Source organism: Varroa jacobsoni, unplaced genomic scaffold (assembly GCF_002532875.2).
Source record: "Varroa jacobsoni isolate VJ856 unplaced genomic scaffold, vjacob_1.0 scaffold_64, whole genome shotgun sequence".
In the NCBI taxonomy this organism is placed as follows: domain Eukaryota; kingdom Metazoa; phylum Arthropoda; class Arachnida; order Mesostigmata; family Varroidae; genus Varroa; species Varroa jacobsoni.
Genome location: NW_019212966.1, coordinates 5,183 through 31,627, shown reverse-complemented (window position 1 = coordinate 31,627; position 26,445 = coordinate 5,183). Strand labels below are relative to the sequence as shown.

Genomic DNA, 26,445 nt, shown 5'->3' with positions numbered 1-26,445 from the left:
CGTATACAAACAGTATATTTTTTTCTTAGTTTGTATCCAAAAGATAGACTTTTGCTGACTTGGGTTGTGTTTCTGAGACTACCACCCTTAGAGCCCGAACCACAGCAGAGTCCCGGCCTTTCTCGCTAAATCGCTCAAATGGCAAACAGACACTAATTGCTAACGTCGGGGAAAATAGTGGTACACTTCTCTCGTTAAAATGAGGCGTTCGAGTGCTGCATGAGACAGAGCAACAAGAGTACTTATATAAAGTCTCACGTGATAAGTACTTTTCAAGCTGAAGCAATTGAAGTATAAAGTCCAGAGCGACATTTCCCTTCACAACAAAACGATGACAGGCTTCGTTGATTTTTCAGCTCATGGTCTATGCGGAAGAAATTCAACAGATAAAGTTGCTTATAGTAAACCGCGTATTGCTCAGATCCATTTCACTCGTCCATTGGACGAATTGCTATTTTGACAAAAATCATCGTCATCATTTAAAGCGGATGAACGCGCGGTTTATTTACATCACAAAGAACGTGCTGATCACAAAGAACGATGTTGATTCGTCTATGTGTTACAGTAGCCATTTTAATGCACAGAACCATAAAAACAAGGCATATGTATATACAGTTTATGGAAGAAGAGGGAACAGAACAGATATGAACGTAATTAGAATTAAGCGAAGCAGGTATTTTTTAATCATAAAGAAAAAAATGTTTTTTTTAATTTTATGCTCATTTTTCGCACACATTCATACGACAGGCGGCGATGCCCAGGCTTAAATCGACTTTCGTGTGACGTAAATATGGATGATTCTTATATATTCACTTACACCTGGACTTGCAAATTTCAGATCGTAGGATCATTTTTTTATCAATAAGCATCAACGACTGACTTCAAAGTTGATATAGGCTAGAAGTGCAATATAGTATTAAATGTTGTGATTCATTCCGCTGATGTCAAATCCTCTTAAAACTCAAAAAATCTTAAAGTAGAAAAACACCTCTCACATCACTCAGGCAGGAGATCGTTATACTGTAAAGTTGTGATATGCATTCATCCTTATCGTCCATTGTTAACTGCCAACAAATGGCTGTTGGCTATAACACCTGCTGTAGTCATTGATTGTTGTTGGCGCCATCGTCTAGAAATAACACTTTCCTTATCCACAGCTGTTTTGAGTGCGTCGTTGGCGGTACCTGTAGCATCAGCCTGTCAAGCAAAGACTTAGCCGTCCAACGTCGTGACATTCAAAAGTAATTTCCTCATCAGAATCGAAAGACTCATGGCACACGTATTTGCAGATTTTACAACAGGTTCTTTATGACAGCGCATAACGCACTGCTGTTGTTTATGAAGTCACGTATTGAATATAAAGAGGAACGTTTTCTCCGATCGTTGGGGTGAAGTACTATAGAACAGATTGCGAGTGCATGGCGCGACCAATCAACGTTGTACTGTTCATAGGCATAGACTGCTATATGGAATCAATAGATCTGTGGAAGCGACTCGCAGTATAATGCAGGTCGCCGCGGTATCGGTTTAGCATTTCGAACGGGGGAAATAATTGTTGAGCTTGCGGTACGTTACTGCTGCTGCCGTCCTTGCTTTAACGGCAGAGTTGCGTCGTTAGTATTTGGAAAAGTCCCGCCAGGACTTCTTGTTGCCCGTGACGTATGTTGCCTACGCTGTGCATACGTATGTCGAAAGGTGTTCCTGTCAAAAAAAAACTCCATGTAATTGTCAACATCAACGCTATCGGAATCACTATGATCGCTGAAACGTTACGGGGCCTAACAGCAAGCGACAATGCTGCAAGAGTCAGATGCAGCTAGTTCATGTTGGACGCGCGTTACGTATAGGCTTGTATAAACGCAATAACTGATACAACAATCTTACCTGAACACGGGCGTCTGATTGATGTAACCACACCGTGTGAGTTACGTTCGTCTGATATGTTTTGTCTATCTTAAGCTAGATGTTAATGGGATACCCTGCTAGAATGTATTCAAACTGTCACTTAATAGAAAGTTTTCAGATTCGTGCGCACTGGATATTTACGTTATTACCATTTCATTCATTCTATAGAACTATGACTTCTGTGACGGAAGTCTTTCATTTGTACGGTTTGCTCACTTTCGTACATAGCCATATGGAGATCGCTAGCGAGAACTGGTTAGTAACTCTTCGCTTATAAGTAGGTCAACGTCATGTCCCGGTCGAGGTTTTATTTGTCTCTTGAGCTTTAGAGGGACTTCACTATACTACAGATCAGAATCTCGATTCACCTGGCCGCTTACAATCTCGCCCTTAGCTCTCGACCTCGGACTAACTAACACGAACTCGACCATCTGAATAAGTGCAAGCATATAATGTAGAATACATTGAGAGTGAGATCACGCTGTAAACTGATGGATAAGGTTATCCGTAATTTTATAGACACGCCTGTTAGGTTGGCGAAAAGCGGCTACCACTGATACCTCGAATATATTTCCTTTCCCCCTTCGAGAGATCCTACAACCTGTAGACACTGTGACCACCCTTAAAATAGTCGTAAAGATAGCCTGCTTCTCTAAGATAACAAATTGCCGTTAAGGTAAACACTTAGGACTAAGATTCAGGACGATGATGGAACCTTCGTTGCATAGAAATTTGTCATTTCGTTGACACTAATAGGAAGTTAAAATTAGCTTCAAGAAAGTGAACTTTTTATGGAATAAGTTTCTGTAATTTTTACAATTCTTTGCCAATGGACACCGGACACAATGTCGCGTGGCTGCAAGTAATGAAAGAGGCAGACCCAAGGTTCGGTATTCATACTGTGCATATGATTAAAAAGTTATAGAGAGTTTCCAAAGTGGGACCTGTATAGTTTTCTTGTATTGTCTTACATGGTCTCGCGATAGCAGCCTGCAACAACGTTGACTAGCAGTCGAAGCAGAAAGGAAAAGGCTAACAATAAGGTGGATAAGGTACCTTGAGTTAGGCTGAAAAAGCATGCTACTAGTAAAATTAAGTTTTTTAAGGATTCGTTCATCTAATAACATAGGTATGCTCTGTTTGCAGTCTCGTATCTTTGAGCTTCGGCTAGCTAGAATCATTTCTATCTGTCCAAGCACAAATCCACTCCCCAACGCAATCTGCAACCCCTCCAGATTACCTTGATGGCCGGTCAATACCTCCTGATGTCTCTAGCTTCGTCAGACCACAATATTGTACCAAGTTCGATTGTATGATGGGTAAATAATTCATCCTGTTGGGCGTCGTTCATATACTTAAACAAACAATAACTTTTTTTATTTAAATACAGTGTGTCATAACATTATTGTACGGCATTATGGAAATTAGAGTAGTATCACTTCGCCAGAAAACCTATGGCTCAAATCATCGATACGTATAAATCTGATAAATATTAGCTCGTTTCACGTACAAATATTTAAAATACACTTTTGTCATTAGCATTATAGACACTTTAATATCGCCTTCAGAAAATTCGATTTTTTTTGAAAGATATGATACTTTTGTCTAATTATTTTTCCTGCTACAGCCTATTTAAAATCCGTGTAATTTTGTTCTTGATTTTAGTATCTAAAGTTTTAGAAAAATTGTTTTTTGTGGAAGTTGCTTTTATTCTTCCAAGCTCAAATCTCAAATCTCGTCGAAACGTTTATAGCAAGCTACTTTTACTTTTTCTATGTTAAAAAAGACAAAAGTTATTCTTGCTTCATCTTCTCTATGTTGTTTCTATTGTCATTACGGTATTTCGGTAAACCAATCGCGTTAATCTCAGATATCTTAGAATGAGAACGATTTGGTGACGCTGGTCGGCGCCCATATGATGACGAAGACGACTGCACGACACGAGTCACCTGTCCTCACACAACCGGATCACTTCTCGGCCCCACGTACGACATTGTGGGCAAAGAGTGGTCTGGAAATTAAACAAGAGATAAGAAATACCTCAGGATACAAAAATAGGCTCATTGAGCCCATTGAGAACTGGTGCAGCCGGTAGTGCCTCCATTTTCCCTAGCGTTGCCTTCAGTAGCTGCACATTTCACGCTTTTCCCTTTCAGCATCTACGTATAGTCCTGTAGTCTAATGCCTTCAGAACAAGACGGCTCTCCGATGCCCCAAAGTCCTCTACCACCTACAGCCTGCTGGTATTAAATATTGCGCTGCATTTCAACCGATTTTTTGTAGAGAGTTAGGTTATTTGATCTGCATGTAGAAATAGTACAATAATAGCGTGAAATCGGAAGTGGTCTAGGCGGTCGCAGGACGTACCGGCAGATAGAAAGGCCGTAAAGATGTAACTGGGTAGATTGTTTATGATACCCGTTACGGCGGCCGTCGTGAAAGCAAATGCTTTTCTAGATTTCTCATTAAGACGGTGGTCATATATTTCCTTAGGAATTCAACCTTTGAAATGCTCATGATCGAAATTAATTTTAATTTCCTTTTTGAAAGAATAACTTAGCAGCTCGAAGGACTTTAAAGCAGCAGGAACGAAATGGCAGGAGTCTAGTACTTCCTTTGTTGAATTGTAGTCTACAAAGAACCATCAGGTAGGATCATGGGGGCAATCAAGGCTTGATAGCCATTTTCGAGCTCTAAATTGCATATTATTACTATTGCATGAACGCCTAAGCGAAGTGACAATGAGCTTCGATTAGTTGGCCAGTTGAAAGCTGGAACAAGCATACATTCAGCTTATGTAATACAAATATGTCTTTTTGCATGACTTTGTGGAGATATATCTAATCAATGCCTACGTAGTTTCTTCATATTTCTGTCCAGTAGAGGTTCGTTCCATATTGAATATGTCTTGTTTAATTCACGTTCAAGCTTTTCGCTATTCGACAGTTTTTCTTACTTCTAAGGAAGTACTGCCGTTAACAGTCATCTGCCTGGTTTAGTCTCCATTCTAATACATTTCTCTCTCTTTCTAAATTCCATTCAAGCAAAGTGATCTTTTTCTTTCTCATTGCACTAATCCATTGTCGGCAAACACCATATATCGAATCCAGTGGTTACTGGCGTCTTACTGGCCTACCAAGGTAACTTGTGTCCCATTTCTTGTTAAATATATCAAACCCTCAGTTCTTCCAAAATTGGTTCAGCTACCCGAAGGCGCTGGAGGTGTAGAGGACAGAGAAAAAAAGAAGCTGATCTTTCTGAGTTTCCGTGGTTTTCTGAGTTCGGAGTCTGATATAGAACAGAGACTACTAGTTGGCATAACCATGAACTGTTGGTAATTGATAGGAGTCACACCGGTAGATTCAAAGGCCACTTATTTTAGTGTAGTAGTCCGCCAGTCGAGCTGCTCGCGTTGTCTGAGCGACGGACTTGCATTCGGCCCGGAAGCCCTCTGTGTAAGTAGTCCCTAATGCAAGAAAGGCTCTCAATGGCCGAACGGGCTTTCGGTGTTCCGCCAGAACACTACATTGCCTTTAGCTTCGAGATTTTTCTATCTTATGGCCTATGCCCCTAGGACTGCTCGGCACAGCTTCGGACCGTCGTTTTGGTTCCCATCACTTTATATCGTGTTGTTGTGTTCGAGAAGACGACGATAGTCCAGTATTGACTTTTTACAAGGCGCAGTTTAGCTTGCACGTTTGGTAGGATAGTAGCCATAGGAGTAGAAGGATTCTGTCCAGGCTGGAAGGGTAGCTAAAGTCTAAGAACAAATGTGCACGTACTTTACGGTCTAAAAGTAGATGGTTCGGATCGAACGTGGGTTTAAATCCCATCGGCTATACAATATATTAATCAACGATCTATGTCTTCCGACATAAATTGCTTGAAAATAAACACTAGGTTTCGAACGCTTAAACGTTGCTCTACTTTCCATAGCATTATATATATATATATATATATATATATATATAGAGAGAGAGAGAGAGAGAGAGAGAGAGAGAGAACCAGCAAAAATAACGCAATAGTAATAGGTACTAAGGTATAATACAATGTTTATAGGTATTCAGCGGTGTACGTATTAAAATTCCGAAAAAGATAAGCTAGGAGTATTATTATAAGCTTAAGTTAAGTTACTTATTACTCGAACAATTAGCTCCTTGATGTTAGATATAATATAATTGACACAAAAACAGATGAGCGGGTAAACGGACAAAACTTTACCAAGATTCTGCACATAAAACTGGATTTATTAATAAAACTTGACTTACTCATGTTAACGAAAGGTTTATTTTTATTGATTTAAATACAAACGTATAACATGTGAATAGCTCTGGTTACTCCAAGGCTTGCTAAAAGCACCAGCGGATTCTGACATCCATCTACATATATAATATAAGTCGCAACACACCTTTGCGTGCGGAAGAAGATGAACTGACATATGGTCCTGAAACTATTGAAAGCGCCCATAATTTCATACTTCTAAATGGCTGAGCCATTGTATTTCTACAGCTGATCCATTGAATTCAAAGGGTGTTTCCAGAAAGCAGTCCTAGAGAAAACGTAGATAGTCCGAACATCTTCATCAAAAATATATAGGACACTGTTAGGAGGCAAAAAAAACCATATATGAATGATACGGATAACACGTGTATATATGGCCGGTGAAAGTAGCAATAACTTATCAATTGTTGCTACATCTGCATTCGAGCATGTTAACTGTAATCTGGCGATGAAACAGACGACTCAGTCAGCTACGTTTAACGTAGCATTTGCTTAATATTATTTGGCTTAGCTGAGATTTACGGCGTGTTGCAACTGTTGTCTGCTGTCTCTCAGCACTTCGGCGTTAGTCAGGGCTAACTATAAACGCCTGCGCGTTTATTCAGCGGAACCCGTTGCGTCACAGCGATCTTCAGAGACCATCCGGCCCCAGACAAGTTCCCCTAATGCAAGGACACGTTTGTGATTTAAAGGAAAAGCCGATTTCAAATCTCGCAAGCGAATCGACCATAGAACTCCACTCAGAAAAGTCTAATACTCTGTTATTGTTCTTTTAGATTTGAGGCGGATGACAATACAGAGATGTAAGCTTTCGATTTGTGCCCTTCGAAACCGCTGTGATTTGCCACGTGTAACCGGTACATAGAATGCAAAAATATCCCCTAACGATAGTTTAAATTGCCTGCTACCAGTCGTATTGCATCAACTAATGTAGGGAAACTAACGTAAAAGGGAAGCAAAAAAAAGGGCTTACTAAATTGGAGAACCGCATCGAAGGTCTTTATACAATTACAAAAGGACGCTTAGAATAGTAGCATGCTTGCCAGTAAAAAGAGGATTATCATCTAAAAATGGCCAATCCTATAGACTTAACATCTACTTTAGGCCTTTCTGGCTCGGCCAGTCTGCCTTCAGGGAAGATATAGATCACCAACAAATAAGAATTTATTCAATTATGTAATTCTTTGGCAAAATTCCTATTCGATTCAGTTTAAGAGACGGTGACCCTGGACGAACAAAAAAATGCCCACACAACCCCGCTTTATTGAAAACTGGTTATTTTCTATCTTTTTTTTTAAGAAAGCGAAAAGTTCCGCAGACGTCATTGCAATAAGAGTTTTCAGTAAGTTAGTTTTTGATAGGCCAAATGCTTGACGTCTAGGTGTTTGTAATATATTAACCCACAAATTGATTAACGGACTTACTTGCATATATGGGCACACCGATGCTATCATATGGTTCTACTATGTAACTGGCCGTGTGCGGGCATCGATGTTTACGATATCAACGACATAACACCAACGAAGGCTAAAACCCGTAAATATAGCTATAGCGTATTATCTAGAATACTACTGAGACCGCGTTTAATCAATTGACCGACCTCATACATGTGACTTCAAAGAGGCCTATAACTCGATCGTTGTTGTTATCCTATTCGTATTCGCTCATTTTAAGTCACTGACGTTGTACGACATGAGAGCGGCTTATAAGCTTCAAAGGCACTTCTAAAAGGACCCGACAAAAACCAAAGCAGATATTTAGGTGCTATTTGCCCTCGAGTCCCCCGACTAGAATTTTTATCGAACTAATGAGGACAAACTGACTGTTATTAAGGCTCCCAACTGAGATTACTCAAATATTATTGTTCTACAATAGTTTTTAGGGCGCCTCGGAGTTGGTTTGTTTGCAGCTGATATACTTTGTTGTCTAAAACTAATGCCTCTATTCGTCGTCCACTGGACAGCGGCCAAACACAAAAGGCTGATAATTAGTTGAACAGCGGAAGGATACGTATATAGGATAAAATAAGAGGCACCCGTTCAGTAATGTTTATAAGAGTAATAGAACTGTATTAAGTGGTTACTACTAACGAGAGTTGGGTCGGCTCGTTATCATCGTTCGGGAACACAGCGGAAGAGCCATACTCGAAGAAACCTTATTGTTATACAGAGTTAATTGCTGCTCAATTAGTAATGTCATCGTACGCTGTTGTGCCCATCAAATATCTTGCTAATTATCTCTGGTTGTCAAAATGCACCTAGTACCCTTACTGCTCCAACGTAATTCGAATACAGGTTTCTGTTTCATTCATCACCTTCATTGCTACCCCACAATCACAATAATAATGATATAATGGCAATTAATTCTTGATATAATTAACACGACAAGCCAAAGACTGGGTCTCATATATTAAAATCCTAGCCATCGGAAAGAATCATAGCGGTCACTATGCCGATGTAGTAGTCGTTGCATATCTTAGTGCTCAATCGGACCATGGTATTGGCTAAAACCTCGGAGAAATACTTGCTCATCTTCCACATGTTTCACATCAGAGACAGAGCTAAAACGCAGCAGGAACTGGGTCTTAGAATTATATTGGTTGGGCGAAAAGGTTATATTTTACTACAAAGAAGTAAAAATGTCGAATGAAGCGCTTGCCACATTTAACGCACTGCCCTACAGTTAAATGCAGTTGACCAGGCCATCCTACTAGAGGCGTCTTCATTTTCGCAGACGCAGTGTGTAGTGAGAAAAACGTTATTGCCTTACCTGGCGAACGACTAAGTCTCGTAATAGCTTACATTAAGCCGGCTGGTTCGGAATCAAGGTGGTAGGGAGACTCGTTGGTGTATCTGGGGCGCTGCCTTTTCATTCTGCCTTTCCTCTGGCCATTACCAACAACATTAACGGCCGCTAAAACCAGCCGAACTCAAACCGGATTACGGCCCTTATAGATACACTCACGGATTCTAGTTGTTGAATGTTTTGTCCCATTTCAAAATCGACCTTCCTAAAGCATGCAGGGAGTTCGACAATCGATACATCTACAACGAGCGTAACCAGGGGTAAAGTAAGGTTTTAGGGTAAAAATCATCTATGTAAGACGGCGCAAAAATTCGTGTTCATATACCGAAACCGATAGACTTCACTGTTTCTGTTGGACCTGCATGTACTGTCAAACGCCGACGTGTAAATGGAAACAAGCTTTTCCCTTATCTTCCTTATACCTGACGTGACGAATACCACAATTTATGCGTGGCGCATGGTTAAAATTTGCCAATTTACAATATAGCTTTTCCGTCCTCCTCGAGAAGAGTATAGACCGAGGTTCGTTTTCTCTTGCAGCTTTGCCCGAATAGTCCAGATGGTCTTTAGGCTTATAGCCGAGAATCTGTGCTTACAGCTCAAATTCCATTCTTTAGCCTCCGTTTTTACGATTATCTGCCGAAAAACGTACATACCACAAGGACGAGAATACCTCAAGCGGCCGGGGACTTGTTTGGTCACTAATGCAGAAGATCAACTATACAAGTGGCTAGCGCAACATACCAGCTTGGGAACTTGCCCAATTAGTCCTTCGGCCCCTATGAATCGGAGTTTTCGGAGACATTTTCATCGAAGGATACGATACCACGCGTGATGCTCTTTTGTGCCGTAGCGTTGGAAAAGGGAATATCAATACAACGCGATATTCTTCAATAAGACAATAAAACTAATGCAAGGTCTCGGGAAGCAATGTAACAAGGACGCCGCCGGTGCAGATAGGGTCTGCAACGAACAACTTATACGCGACGTTGTACTACCGTACTAAACGACACTATTTAACAAATGTCTACATATTAGTACATTCACAGCCTGGTAGAGAAATGCTACCCCGTGAGTGACCCTTAAAGGAAAAGGCGACTTAGCAACGAGGCCATCACGACGGAAAATAGCAGAGGAAGAGTGTTAGCTACGAGATGCCTGCTGACTTTCGAATTAGGATCAACTACTTAAAAAGCATACAGGCTATCTCAGCAGAGCAAAACGTATTGAGTAGAGTACGTTCCACAGAAACGAGCGCTTGCCACGCGGTGCAATCCGCTGTACCCGAGGTTCATTAACTCCAATCCTGCCTTCGACTCCACGCTTAAAGACAAAGTTGTGCTTATGCCGCGTGAGGCGGATGTACCTATGAATGTGCTACCTTATCGTCGCTATTCACCAAGAGAACAGAATAACCTGAACGGCAAAAGTTTCGCTGCACACGTCACCGAAACATGCAGAAAGATAGTGTTAGCCCCATAGGCAATAAAGTAGCCTGGTCCCTCACACTCGCTGGCAGCATGTTCGACCTCAAAATAGCTCCGATCGCAATGTATGATGTACTTCATTTAAAACAAAATTTATTGCAGAGAGCCTCAAAAAATTAGATCACGTGAAAGCCTCGTTTTTCAAAAGAACACTGGGATTTACATATAGTGATCCAAAATTGCTTCACTTACCTTGAAGCCGACTCGTCGCTGCTTTTCGAAGAACTACGTTATGGTTTCGAGCTCCCAGCAACGGAAGCCTTCAAGGCCAACCTTAGGAATCGCGAACAAAAGATTCGTGGCGATCAATGGAAGTTTCTTTACTTCGGGTGCAAAGAGAGACTTTGAGTGGAAAGGGATGAGCCAGCTAAACAGAGAAGTCGTCACTCGCTTTGCCGTGCGTAAGTTCCACCACACATTCCGTAGGAAACCGGGTTTCCAGGAGCCTAACGATATATGTAGGTGTTTGCTACCTCTGAGTACCTTTTTTACGATAGAGGGCAAATCTCCATAATTAGGTGCATAAGCTTAACAAGACTTGCTACGACTCATGTGACGAAAACCGTTATAAATAATTCTATATACTGCTCAAATTGTGGGATATCGTACTGTTGACTTGTGTTTTTGGTAACTATCAGCAAAGGTGAGTAAATAAGAAAAATCTATATCGCACTGTAAGAAAGTCACTCACTGACTAATCGAACTTGAAGAGAAGACGCGACACGTGGGTCGTTTGGGGCCGAAACAGAGCTTAGACCGACTTTGTTTTGGGCTGGTTAGAGTCCAACATCTCAAGCAATTGCTTAACTAAGGCAGTACTGAACCTAAAACATAAAACTTCATTTATTTGTATTATTTATTTATAAACTTAACCAAAAATGTTGCTTTCTGGCTTGTCGTACGTTTATGCAGTTTTACAACTCGCTAGGTCAATGCCTGTAATTAAGCCGCTGCTTTTCTAATAGACAGCTCGCGAGTACTACATGAAAATATAGAGATACACGCCTAAACGCGCAGAGACACAAGTGTACACATACATACATCTACGGCTGAGAATGAAACAACTGCATAAATAAATGAAAAATTATTTCTAGCAGAACCTTGCGCAGCATAGCAAATTGCAAAGGTCGGCAGCAGGTTAGGTGACGCTGGACCTCTGATAGCCTATAAATACCTGATCTACGTTCCAGTAGAACCAACTGCAGAAAAAGAGCTTAAGGAACGCTCATCTACGGCCTGCCTCTACGAAAACTAGTTCTTAGCTGCAGTCATTATTTGAGATGGCTTCCTTTAGCTGTGTTGATCGTCGACGATCTCATAGGAAGCTAGGCGATAAAATCACCCGCTGTCCTAGCGCTACCACTACGATTACATATCATCCGCCTTTCAGTCCGGCGATTTTTGTTTTGCTGCTATTATATTTGTCGAACTCCTCTGGCTAAAAAGGTCCGACAACAACTACCAGTAAATAGAAGTCCAGCACTGTAACCAACTCGAAAACATGGACAAGGCCGTAAAGTTTTCTTTTGGTTTTTCTCGTCAACTGTGCCAAGTGTTAATCATCGCTGTCTGTTTCTTCTGGCGAATTTCTTCCCGTCATAGAGTGTTAAGGAGAAAATGGGCCGAAAAGGAGCGGAACCTATCTCATACGACTAACTTCTACTGCTATTCATTGTTACCAGCTACATCCACTATATGTGCTATTTACGCTTCCAACTACGTCGTGCATCCGTACCAATAGAGCGGCGCAGGCATCGTTGTTAAGCTTCTCGGTTAGCCCTTGGCGTCATCATTGTTGCTGCTGCTGTCCTTGTTGTTATTGTTGTTGCCGTCATTGTGGCAGGGCCCTAGACGAAGATGATAACGGTATGGGCGATGTGCTCCTTCGTCTAATACAAATATGCATTCACAAATCTCACCGACTGCATTACTATGGGAAGCCCTGAGGGATAGGGAAAAAGAAAAGCCAGTTTTTTTTTCATTGCTACTGCAAACAGTGTGACATAGCAACCGGTGCTTCCGATTTGATCCCTACGACCGCCACTGTCGCTATCCTGCTGTTTTCTCCTTTTTGAAAACCACTGCTTCCTATACGATCCTCTGAAGCCGAGTACGAATGTGTCGAGGGTTTAGTGCGTGCGCATTAGTACACGCTATACGGCATTAATGAACTGCGTATTTCTCTGTTCAATTTTTGGATATTCACAATAAGAGCCACGGTGAGACTATTTGTTTGTATTCGAAATGATAAGAGTCCGATAGGCCGATAAGCCTAACAGAAGCACTGAAATGGCTTTAGCTCGGCTTTATGCATATCTACACATCTAACTGTTCGCGATTTATTGGAAGTGCCATTCCTTGTGCGATCTTCAACGACAACAACAATAAATACACATAGTAGGGGTGATGGAGTAGTGCTGAAGGTATGCAACAACGACTATGTAGCATACGTTTTGAACCTTCGAAAATCTTGTACAAATTGTTTAAAAAATACAGTGGATAGCAATGATACTATAAATGTTAGCCAAAACGCCGCAGAACCGGCAAGGCAGAGGCACTCTCTGTACGAGCTTCAACTTCACATCCGCCAAAGAGTGTCCTGCCAAAGTCACGCTGTATCATGTCAGAACATCAGGATAGTCAACTAGTGATATAGCGTGTGCTTTATACAGTTTTCTTTTTATTAATAATAAAGGTTGCTTATTGGGGAAGCAACATGTATTCTCCTAACAACATGTATCGAATTCCGTTCCCGGGAACTTGCTGCGCCGAGGCGTTATCATTGATAAAGGACTTTCGAATGATTCCAGACGAGCCGAGCTAATAACGTGGAAAAAAGTCCTGTCAACTTCTGTTAGCATTATTCCATAGAAGAGACCGAGGTGGGATCTGTTTAATACGAATTTGTACCTCACACGGTGAAATAGATACACATAGTAGGGCAAACTCGATTTTCCCAAGTTCTGAACAATATTCAATTTCAAGTGTCTTATACTTCGTAGAAGAAATCCCAACTATATACAATCAGAACAAAGAAAGGAAATGCTTCCTAAACTTCCCAAGTTTCCATAGTAAGTCGTCGCTTCTCTGTATCTCGTTATGCTAATCAACGCAATGGAACAGCGAGAGATTTGAGCTTGATGACCTATAAAAAACATGGGTTTCCAAAACTCACCTATTCCCAAAGTGAATGAGGTTTCGACATCGTTCGACAACACTCCTGAATACATCTTTGCGAAGGTCATATGTCCTGTTGTACATTAGAGCTATGACAGACGCAGATTACATATACATATTGCTCTATGAGCATATAGATGCTTATGACCAAGTAGACGCTTTTGCTATAAACAACTTTGGCTTGAAGAAGAGAGGATTTTTGATAGGGTCCTTACAGGACACGGCGTGGGTTTAAACCCGGTAGAATAGTCATGATTGTTGTCTCGCCAAATCACACAGTGGTGCGCAGGTGCGTACTTTTGGCAAAGGGCATTGGCAATATGGTTCACTAACGGACATCGCATATTCCTCTACTTTCAGCACTGATAGTAGCTAGAATACCGTTCTGAAACGAAAAAACAGATTATAAATATTACCGATTTCGCGGCACGATTGGTTACAGTCATAGAACAAAGGGTGGGCCCAATTGTGCGATTTGTCTCGATATTTCCGGAAGCATTTAGACGTTCCGGCCCACTGATTGGTCGTTGTTCGTGTAGTTACAACTTCGACTTAAGTTTTTCTTTTAAAACATATTTCATTTTTCCAGCTAAAGTTCTCACGAGAGGGTAATATCCTCTGGTTACGCTGTAGCTTCCACAAGTCATACAGATAGTCAAGAATTTGTGACAAAATGCCAGCCTGTTCGACCTGTGCCTATTGCATATAGCGTAATGATCCAGATGCGTCTATACAGATGATGCTTAAGGCAGAATTAATCGTTATCTTAGCTCAGTAATCAATAAAACTTAGCTTAGTATATTAAATGGGTACAATATATAACACATTTTTAGTTTCGTAGAATATCTTCTGAATACAGAATTAAGCACAGGTTTCATTATATAAACGTCGACGGGCTCTCTGGACATTTTATTTTTTTTTTTTTTACATTTAAACATACTTACTAGGCTCGCAAGCTGTTCATTTTTGTCTACCGTAAGCTCTAAATATAACTGTTCGATTGTTAACCCAGAAGCATTCCAGAACTAGGATAAATGCACATTACCTATGAAAGGTATCAGGCTTAATTTTTTTATACAGAATCGATAAGTGTACAATCACGTCATTGACGCTTCTGCATAAAACGTCTAACTGAAATTGTTCACTCAGCTTGAGGCTATCGTTGTTACTGCTCCGCCCTTGCACAAGTAAGAGCAAAATAAGTTTTCAGTTGTACGTGCACGTACAATGGTCATACGTCCGAGTGAATACGATGAGCGTTCAATGAGGCTCACCCTCCAACCGGTCGACCAGCACAGGAGCTTTCCATTTTTGCTACGCTTTAGCCACGTTAGAGATACCGCTGTTAACTCCGTGACGAAAAACGGAGCGTGGGTGCCAAGCCGATGTTTCAGCGTTTGCATGCCCTATTGGTGGAAATAAGCTAAGTCAGAGCGGCATCTTAGTCCGCTTCCGCTGACGTCGTCAGTTTTGTGTTCGATTCGCTTTTTTCCGTTTCTCTTTTTGCGGAAGAGGGACAGAGAGGTCGGCAAGTGTACAGTGACGACGTGTCCTTCATACCGGGGGCTTTTTTACCTAATAACCTACACTCTTTTCTCTTGCTCGCTTCTGCTATATGTGTGTGTTTGTATGAGTATGGACGTAAGGTGATTCTTTTTCCTCTGAATCGTCTGTTCCTCTTGTTCTAATTACGCTAGGTAATAAAACGTTTGGATGAGCTGGCGACGGCCGCCTCTAGGTTTGCCATACTTTCTAGGAATTTGACAGCCATAATCATTAGTGGGCCGAATAGCAAATGAAAGAAAGAGGAGCTAAAGGGCGGGAAGACTGCCACCAAGTGAGGGTTATCAAAAAAAAACTTTGGCATTTATGTGGGCACTTGTGCTAGCTTCTTGCGTGTATAGAATGAGACCATGCTGCATATAATGGGCAATACATCTGCATATACGCGTGCGGTGGACATGGTACGGGAGAAGTTGGGGCAAGCCAAAGAAGCTAAGCTTGTAAACTGCGACGATGGTCACTGGTTGGGCAAAAGGCAAGGCGGAGCTGGAAAAAATCAGGAGTATTTGAGCTGCAGGTGCGGCAAGATGCATTTGTCATCGATGTCAGGATTGCCCGGCATTGATGCTTAGGCTTTGTCAACCTTGGTCTTCTACCGTGCTACATGCGCATGTCCATCTTTGATCCTCTTTCGCAGTAGAACAAATCTAATTTTAGTTGCTGTTTCAGATTGTTTCGCCAGTTTTTTGCTCATTCAGCCAACACGGTTTCGTCTGCTAGTTGTATCCGTTAATCAAAAGCATACGGGCATTGATAGTCGGAAGTGTTCTATCCAGCACTTCATAAGATACGTACTATGCCCTCAGTTCCTGATGTAGTGCGTAAGCGCCTAAGCCATGGTAGTCACACCAACCGTAGCAGATGGCCCACATTTTTGAGTATGGGCATCTCCCAGCTGTTCTTACGCATATCATGCAGGCATGTAGACTTCAAATCTGGCGATTGTGTTTCGACGATTTGCGATTAATTACCTGCTGTCGGTTAGAATAACATTTAAATGAATCTTTGGTTTCATGAATAGGGTAAACGATGTTTGTCGTATAATTTTTACTAGCTAAATCACTGGCACGACACCGATACCGAGAAAAGTATACAACATATTTAGGTTCGCAATTGAATTTGCCGTAGTACCGTGCTTACATTTTCGTGTAATAACGCGTTTGGCTAGGGATAGTTGGCGTCGACTATAAGTTGGCACAAAGGTGCTGCAGAAATGTGGTCACGCTTGGCATTTTGTCGATTGGGCTCTTATGCCTGGAAGTGTGATCGCTATTTTGACCACCAACATTTCAGTTAAGGTTTGACAGTGAACCTCCCTGACATGTGCATATAGGCCAGCACTTGCCCCTTCAACCAGTGCTATGATGTGCCGCCCTCATTGACTCTGATATTACTGCCGTTGGCGAAGTAGATTCCATTATATCGCATAGCGAATGACGTACATAGGCAGGAATAATCGTTTTTTCATCGACAGCTCTTTCGGATGTCAACCATCTGTTTAGCCGATCTGTCCTGTTCTGCCCTAAGTCTGATGTTGTATTATCCTAAAATAGAGGGAATTAAATATCTTTGCCACTGCCCCATTTCGACTTTGGCTGCCACGAAACATCATCTTTTATATCCAAGATGGGGTGAAGTAAAATGTCGTTCTCAGGGTTGCTTCTGCAACGGAACTATTTTGATAATATCAGCTAACCGGTTCGTTGGCGATGATAGCTGCAAGCTTAGATACCATCTCCTTCGTTGCAGGAACCAACTCAAGGCCGTCAGGGCGCGCAGTGGGACCTAGTCGACGTAATGGCTTTCTTTCGACTTTTCCCTTCACGAGATGCTTTGACCCACTACGGATGGCGGATTTCAAGGTTTCTTTGAGATACACTGTGGCTTCGACATTTTTTTAACCGTAGCGCTATTTCTATCTCGACTCTGATGAGCTTTAAAAGTGTGTTTCTAAGAAGTACAAAGCGTTAGTTTTTATATTTTCATTTTATGGAAGAAAACGCACAAACGACGAAGCGGGAAAAAAAGAAGAAGAAAAAATGCAAGGAAGCTGAGTCCAAAGGATGAATATTTAGCGATGCTTTGATGACATTTTTCTGACGATATTCTGTTACACTAGTATACTCATACGAACCTGGAGGAGGAATATGTGTCGCAACAACGCGAAGGTTTGCAGGATATTGACCTTGCAGGGAAAAGATTAGCTCATGTTACCAAACTCGCCCATCTTTTTCTTTTTGGGTAATTCAAATGCGAAATCAAAGGAAACCTCCGTTGTTGTAAAAAGAGAGCAGTAAAAATCTTTGCCCATGAGTCTTTGACAGACCATGATGATCCTGTCATTATGATAGACTATATTAAAACGTTTAGCCCATGGCATATCGAAAAGCTAGAATACCTATAATGTGTCTTTCTATTTTGGTGTATGCGTCTATATCATTCCAATGTATCTCTGTCGTCGCGCAGTGTTTTTTGCCCACCTATTACGATACCATGCCGTACGTCAAACAGATATCCCGCAATATGCGAGCTCGTGTTCATGGGGTAGATAGCTTTGCTGGCTGAACCTTATGGTTGCTACCATTGTTGTTTCTGGGGTTTGCTTTTTATGCAAACCACAAGCCACGTTGTGGTAATCGATGGATTTAGTATCTACTAATTTGTGAGTTGTTTGACGACCTGACTGACTGAATAACTGACTGAAGATTGCCGAGCGTCCGGTCTCGTGTCTTTATTGTCGTAGTAGTTGTCGGAGATATGTTCCTGGGCTGCCTCGAGGCTGATCCGAGTCGGTAAGGCGCCGACGGTTATGGCTTTACCCTGACCCGATTGCTGAGCTAGGCAACTCAGTCAATGGGTTTGTTTCTGACATGCTGCACGAAAAATATGATAGTTGGCGAAAAGAACGCAAAGAATTGGGTTTGAGGCGTAGATTGAAGAAACAGAGTTACAGCATAGTACCGAAAAGGCCCGTGTAACCTTTCCATACAACACCGGCGGTATCTTTAATGTTGTTGAAAACTTCTTGGCAATAGACGAATCACCTTAAAGTAACTGTACACATATTTAGATGCTATAATGTCAGGTGCTCACACATGGAGTACATTTTTTTTTAAATATGTAAAGTACCATATACTGAATTGGATAAAATGTATGAAGAAGTAAAAATATAAAACAAAATACATTAATCTAATGAGTTTGTTTTTTGTAACTTGCAATGCCCATAGACAACTGAAAACTAATAGCGGCATAGTCTGTATTGTATGAAATCACTATGTGGTAAATTGCTTATCGCGTAACAGTGGCACATATAAACATTGAAGCTACGTTCCTTAAAAAAATTAAGCAGAATGTCTTATTTTCTTCTCGGAAAACGAAAATGAAGCGTTAAAAAGCGTACATTATAGTCCGTGTGAAGAACGAGACGTCAAATGCTCATCAGTGCTGCCAGTGTTTTAAAAGGTTTTTGGAGGCCAGGGTATGAATTAGTTCTGAGCATACAAGTGATTGAGGGTGTCGCGACAAACAAGCCCTGAATACAGGCACCGTCGTAAGCAATCTTTTGCAGCAAATACAAAAAAAAATTATGAAAAAAGCAACACAAAATTGTCGAATCGACTACCAAGAACTTACTGAGCCGAAAGACCCATCTCAGGAGAGCCTTAACGCATTCAAAGAGAAGCCGGATTTGCCTTAGTGCGCCATTATAAGGCGTAGGTGTACTGATGTGACGTGGCCACAAAAGCACAATTATGTGGGTTATAGCTTCAAAGGCGAGCCCAGATCAAAGAATGCTGGAGAAAGCAATAAGGATCCAGGTGAACAATGAAGAGCTTCTTATTTCATATTCAACCCTATTTTTTGCTTATCGGAAAATTATGTACTATCAATACATGTCGAAGGGTTCTACTACCATTAGGAAGAATCATGAAGTTTTAAGGAAAGTACGTAATGTCGTCGGTCAAAAAAGGCTTCAAGTTTTGAAAGACAAGTCGTGGGCTTTTTTTGCGCGGCAACGCATCGCTCGCACGTCGTTAGTTTTGTCGCGTTATTTGTAGGAAGGACGCCATGTCCGTGTTGCTCTAGTCCCGTTTATATCTAAACTTTTTTTTTGCCTTTTTCGCTCTCCAAACACTTGAAAAACATGCTTTAAAGCTATAGAGAAAATTGAAGAGGAAAATGAGATCGAGCTCAGGTTTATATTAACGATTGTGTCCCAAGTCGGTTTAAGTGATTACGAAAAGTGGTCAGACGTTTGCATTCGATTGTACAGGGATTACTTTGAAGGCATTTAGATGTCTGAGGCATCTGTAATTAGGACAAATTGAACCTCTTCATTCTCTTTTGACTTACTCATACATGTAAGGCATGATAAATGAAAATTAAGTGAATCTGTGTTTTATCATTTGCACGGTAGCTTCCAAACCCGTGCAAGTCATTCAATGACTTGAATATAAGTAGCTGACCACTTGTTATCCCATCGATCGTAACAGGTTGACAAAATCACTATGACGAGAGGTAGAATGACGGTGAATATCTAAGAATAAACCATTATTTTGACTGCCCTTACAGCCTCTTACCTAGTCAAATTATATCTAACAGCGATACCAAGGATCAGCAAATCATTACGGATCGTACTGATGTTTCGTACAAGGTTCAATTTGTGCTTCGTTTTGCCTGTATTCTAGCTCTACCAGATGCTTCTTTACTGCGCAAATAAAAGAAACACATTATAAACACACCTATAAAGAAGCATTGTTATTAATAATAGGCAAAGGGGTCGAAATTAAAGAATCACTAGAGAACAGTCTTATCCAGTATAGAAGGTATATACATACGCTCGGAACGCACAACGTATTTCGGTGTAACAGGAAAACACTTATTTAGGCTATTTGGACAAATATTAATTGAAGTAGAAGTTAACCCAATATATTAAAGGTGAAGAAAAAAACTAAAGGAGTACAAAGGAAAAACATATTCAGGAATGTTGTTTATTACGTTATTGGACGCTTGAAATTTTATTGAAGACCATTATATCCGGCTTGAGTTTGTTGAGCCTGGCTCGATGGCCGAATGAAATTGCCAGATGGCTCGTGGCTCATGTCTTAGTCATAAAGACCATTGTTAAAATTAAAATTAGAAAAGGTAACCGCATATATCAGACTACACCATTACTACATGCAACAACATTGAGTTTCCGTTCGTGTTTGTAGTCGGAGTCAGAGCAAGAGTATGTAATCGTCATTTTGATTAAGGGATGGCTTGTTAGTTCGTACTCGAGCCGATGCAGTATGATGAAAGTCGAGACCAGACGGCACGTTGAAGTAATGCTTAGAACGACCCACTGGCTGATCTCTGCGTTTCAGCAGTGTTGCTTAATGGGTAGCCAGGTACTGGGCGTTGACAATCCGGCGAGATGATCTAGTCGACCCCTTCGCAAATAATTACTGTGTTTCGTCCTGAACAAAGTTCATGCTACTGAGGTGGCAGTCAACGCGTAGCGCTCAGCGTTTGTCTTGCTTAAGATGTTTCCGAACATTCCCAACGCCGAACAAAATGCGAAGGGGAATGTTGTGCATTGAAGCTAGAACGGAACATTGGAAAGTAGAACAGGCAACTGTAAGTATGTAAGCTTATTTCAATGCAGGGCTACAGTTCGCGCGGGCCTGTGGCCACAAACGTCGATGGCCTTAGCCTTTAAGGTTAAGACGCGTTGGCAAGTAGACTAGTAGCTTCTCATATTGTGACAGCGCTATAAAAAAATAATGAAAAGGTGATAGTAATCATAATAATAATTCAAAGAACGATAAAATTTCCTTGTTGTCGCAGTAGGGCGTGTCGAGTAGAAACGGCCACAGCTACAGGCCAAAAAGGTGTCTGACCGAGGTGCGCCAGTATGAGGGTAGCTGCAGAGCTTTGATCATATCACAGTCCATTAGGCGCAGGTTCTACTGATGCATGTATATGTGTATTCAAAGAATTTGGCTGATAAAGAGACACGTATAAAAGTGTTTGTGGGCAATATGTTCGTCAACCGTTTCTTCTGAGACAATCGCAACACACTATCAATAGCAGTGTCGTTCCTGATAGCAACATCGTAGAGTTAAGACACCCAACCACCTGATCAGACCGACTAAGCGGAGATCTATCAATTGATTGATCTGTATGTTAGTCGTATGTCCAGCGATCATATCAAAAGACACATCTGTCACTACGCAAGTCAGCTTTGGCAGGTCAACGCCTCGGTCGTTATTACGATTGCAATAATGTTTGTTGTTAGCGACTGCTGCATTCGATTTTCAGTCGCGTAAGCTGCAACGTTGTTCGGGTGTTGTAGCTGCACTATCTTTCGAGGTCGTGAACGTCCGTCTGTTATCATTCTCTTTGCCCCCTCCTTTTACGGGAGACGTAACATGACAATGTAATACAAACACGCGTGTGTGCGTATGTGTGTATATTGTGTACGAGTTATTGAATCGAAACTGCAGACGATAGAACAACATCTTGTGTGGCGCTTTGCGCCACGTGCAAAAATAGAATCTATATCAGATCGACAGAATCCATGCAACATCGGACAGCACGGGTGAGGTCGTACTGCCGTCACCGTACGAACAACGTTATACGGGTACCAGAATATAGGACGCGTACAGCTATCGTATCTCCGAGAGTCAACTGCTGATTAGAAAACTTAAGAGGCTTGAAAGAAATTTTTGAGCCTGTTGGGTGTAGATAGCGATCGATGACTGCGATAATTTTTCATTTTTCCTTCTTAGCTGAGAATCTAATTAATACAAAATCGTTTTTAATTAATACGTCGTCCGTATAATGTAGGACTGTGGTAGCTTTTTGAAAATTATTTCGAATTTTATAAAACCTATAATATTGTTTGGCAAAATACAAAAACTTAATGGGTCTATTAGAGATAGCAGTAATGTGCAAAGGGACGACTCGTCACGATCTACGTATCTACGCGACCCAGATATTGCCTGAAAAGCGACTCTCGAAACAGAGACAAACGCAAGGCGGTTCATCCTCACAAAATGCCAAAATATTGATCAAATGATAGAATAACAACTGCGTACTACCAATTGATGCTCGAGATCCAGAGAGGTCCGCCGCTATCGTCTAGAATCGAGATAATAAATAAAATAGTCCGCTTCGACAACCTGCATCAGCTATATATAATGTTATTAAAATCGCACCTGTTTTAAACGACATGCCGAATACATTGTGTTACATGTATTTACATTGCATACATTGAACAAAAAAAGATTAAATCATTATTACTATTTGTCAAAACGTTGATTTTAGCGATTTAGTAGAAGCAGAGTGAGTGATGAGTATGTGCATAATTTCGAACTTTCAAATAAGACTGTAAATTTCCGTCATCTTCTACTGAAGTTATTGATTTGTTGCCAGTATGACCATAACCAACAAAAATCATTGAATAATGTATGGAGGAGCATGATTTAGGTAAGACTATTGCTTCACTTCGGCAGAACTTCGTTTTATACTGTTTGCACGTATAGAGTAGCTAAACTACAAGAAAGGTATACCGTCTAACTTTTTTTTTCCTACTAACAATATGCAATGAATTTATACTGCTTTTCGTCGCTAGCCATAGCTTCTTGTCGTGCTTAACTTGTTTGTTTCTTACCTAACTGGCTCTATTGTTGCGTTACAATCGTTTACATAAAATCGCAGGTAGTGAACTAGAAATACAAACAGACCGATAGGCAGAACACGTGTCGAAATCGAAGCGAAGCTCCAGGGACCCTCTGTAGGAATACTTCTTACACCCTCAAAACAGATTATTTTTTTTCTTACGCTGTTTTACACGGCTGTTGTCACCGCGATCGTTGTCGTCGTCTCTGATGCGGATGCTCAGGACTCTGACGAATGCGACCAGAGAGTGCAGAAGCAACAGCAAGCGCAGCTCTAGAGAACAAACTCGGAGAATAGTCGCACCCTTCGGGGGAGGGATGTAGGAAAAATGAGCGGGATGAACGGGGATCCTTCGTAGGTCCTGACCACCCGCAGTGCGGCTGGCGCTAACATAAAGGTTGCCTTGTCTTTGATTGTCTTGTTGCATTCTGATCTTTCTTGACTGGCTTCTCTTATTCTGTAGGTTGTTACTACTTATTGTTGGCTGAACTCATCGAGCGCTGGGCCGACGGGACCGACTTTGGAGGCCTACCGCAGCCCTTTTGCATTAGCCTACTGCTCGAGCTAGCTGTCTGTGCCTCAGCCACAAGGTGGCCGCTAGCAATAGGCCCAGCTGCAGGCTAAGAAAAGAGGAAAAATTTCGTTTGGAGTCTGTCATGAAAATCATTAGCGGCAATGTGTATCTCTACGTATGTGTGTCTCCGTGCCTATGTGCCTATTTGTATTGGTCTCGTGCTGTGCTTATTATTGGTCTGCCTCGTTTGTTAAGACGAGAAGGGAAGACACACAAATATACACTGCGTGGTCGAACATATTGTTGTGAGGTTATCGACCCCTATGGCGAGTTCGTTGCCAGCAAACTGTATCCTCTGTGTGCGCTAGCCCTGTTATGTCTTGCTTAGGTCTATATATGTTAAACAACATTTACTAGAACAACTGGTGGTTGGTTTACAAAAGTAACAGTAATGGCGGCGACAGTAACAGCAGGGTATTCATAAAGACTACCTCCCCCTCAGATTATACGGGATATAGAGCGAAAAATAAAGGATGAGAAAAGAAAACTGTTGCTATGGAATATCTCAATCACAGTTTTGTATGTCGACGTTTTTTGCGTCTCCAAGTCGACTGTTTCGATCAATTTGTGACTGGCGATCAGCGTCTATGGATTTGCGGACCCAGTTGCTGGTCCGCAGCGAATAACACCAGCTGCAGTGAAGCCCGTTGGCGAACCCACATACACATTATCGAAGCTATTGAGCTGCTGACAACTCTTTCGACTGGGATGCAAGTGTCTTACTTAAAAGTCTCGATGTCATTCGACGGTTATTTGTCGTCAACGATGGTTGTTATCGGGACGAGCGTGTCCGTCTGATATTGTGCTATCGGAATATAGTAGAAATTGTCTGGGAAACATAATCGAGTTTGTCTTGTTAGGCGTTTTCTTCAATCAAAAATGATTTGAGTGTCTACAGTCATCATAGAATGATATTATGTATATATTGCTTTGTTTTGGCGACTTGCTAGAATATCTATCTGTAACACTGCGTTCGGTCAGTGATTTCCTACATTGATTGATCCCAGGAAACAATCCAGGCGATCCTGAGGTATTTTTTTTACAGGAAAATATTATCTCGATGACATACAGCTCCTATATGGTCAACAATAGCAGCAATGATAAATATAGAAGCAATAATGATAACATTATCTACAGATCCGCAAATACGATCAAGATACATCATTTTCTGAACAAATTGTCCCCTTATCGTGGTACTATACCTCCAATATTTACTAAGTCCACTTGGACAGTATTTCGCGCATTATATGGCGAGAATTTGAGCTTTGGAGCAATGACGGTAACGTAGATCGAGCTTAACTAGGTTCTATATACTGTTCCTCTCTAATACACATCTACTTACACTTCATACTTGTCGTCTGTTTACTGGAGGTGCGGCATATGAGTTGGCTTGATGCCAGAAACACATTCACGCATACGGTGACCATCGCGTTTATGATCGTCGCGTGCTTACCGCTCGGCTGTTCTGCGGCGGCGTTCCAAGCGGGAGCAAACAGGTAACCTGCCGGCGGTGTAGGCGGGGAAGAACGTGGGCTAGCAGCAGCTAGAGCAGTAAGGATTGGCCCACTCTGAGTGCACCGCCAAGACCGACTCCATTCCTCTAAACCAGAACTCTATGTCCGACCCACGCAGCGACCGTCAAAGGCAACGACGGAAGCGTCGATAATGGGGGCGATGAGCATGGTTCCTGTTGTTGTGCCTCGGGGCAAACGAGAGTAGGCGTATGAAGACGTCCCGAGAAAACGTGGATTTATAATGAAAAACCGGCAGTAAGGCCCATTTGCAGTGCAATAACCATCAAACTAATAAAAGGCATGAAACTAAAGCGACCTCTATGACTTCAGCGGAAAAACAGCTGAAGGCAAAACTAATAAAAGAACACATTATTAATGTGAAGTGTGTAAATAATGCAATAGAATCAATCGACCGTTCGTTCTGTTATTGTGGCTGAATAATTAGCAGTCGTAATAAATGGGGCAGTACGATCCTAATAAAAATCATCCGCGTTGCGGCTCGCTATTTAATTCGACCTGATAATTGTGGATGAAGGGAATGCATAGTGATACTATATTGTGCTAACTATATAGTTCGATTCGTATATATACTTAATTCGAATAGTATATATATAAAAACATATTTGGGAAAACCATAGATTCAAATAAAAAATACAGATAAGATAAGAAGCTTCAGAACAGAGAAAATGAAGAGCACAGTTGCTTTACCATACACCTGCGTCGAGCTGCTAGCTGATTAGAGTTTAGTCTTCTGAATTTCACTTTGGTTTGGATTATCTATTCTTTCTAAGAGGACGTTGTCAATGTAGTTAGTCTATGTAGATTGAAACATCTGGGCATCGCGCAGGAACATCGTGGAAAAAATCGTAAATCGATAACATGTTGTACGACTGTGGAACGAGGGTGAGGACAGTGGGGTGTAGTGGGTCACAGGCCAAAAGTAGGAGGCTCAACCCTTAGAATGTCACAACAATATTAATAATAAATCTAGACACACTGAGGCGTGTCTTGGTCTTGCTTTGAACGCGTTACGAGCATGAATACTTATAGCTTATTTGGCAACGTAAGCTTTTGAAAACGTTATACTATGTGGAACGGTGACAACCAAACGAAAAAGAAAAAAGTAAGAAAAAATGCTCGATAAAACTAGTTAGTACCCGACGCCACTAGATTTCAAAGCACTCGAATTAGCTAATTTTAGTTATCTTTCCTCGTGTTATCTTTGACACACGATAATACTGGCATACGCATGCGTAAACTTAACGCCTCTGATCCAGCCATATTGGTGTAGTTTAAAACTGTAATCTCGCTAAGTGTTATAAAAACGGCGGATGGGATGATACGTGAGTACGGTGCTTTAATTTTAGCGCGCCAGTGTTTTTCTACTTATTGGCCAAAAGACAGGCGAGGCCCAATAAAATACAAGATGTCGACCATTCTTGTAAAAGGCTAATGGGTGGGCGGGTAACGCCTC

The 26,445-nt window shown here is 41.4% G+C and overlaps 1 protein-coding gene and 1 long non-coding RNA gene across 4 annotated transcripts in view; one reads left to right on the top strand and one right to left on the bottom strand.

The window, feature by feature from the left end:
* Positions 1-26,092, top strand: part of LOC111261912 (rho guanine nucleotide exchange factor 28) — a 94,108-nt gene extending 68,016 nt beyond the window's left edge. Inside the window, exon 9 of one of the 3 annotated variants that reach the window (XM_022835809.2) lies at positions 24,829-26,092. In XM_022835809.2, coding sequence (XP_022691544.1) covers positions 24,829-24,957 — 129 coding nt within the window. In that variant the 3' untranslated portion in view covers positions 24,958-26,092. Of the gene's footprint in view, positions 1-3,051; positions 3,637-16,967; positions 20,093-24,828 lie in introns of those variants that run through there. The other 2 variants (XM_022835816.2, XM_022835821.2) reach the window with 2 other exon arrangements.
* Positions 20,190-24,905, bottom strand: LOC147753965 (uncharacterized). Its single transcript, XR_015311676.1, has 2 exons — positions 24,800-24,905; positions 20,190-20,802 (listed from the first exon to the last, which is right to left on the bottom strand). It is a non-coding gene; the product is annotated as an uncharacterized LOC147753965 (long non-coding RNA).
* Positions 26,093-26,445: the final 353 nt, after the last annotated feature.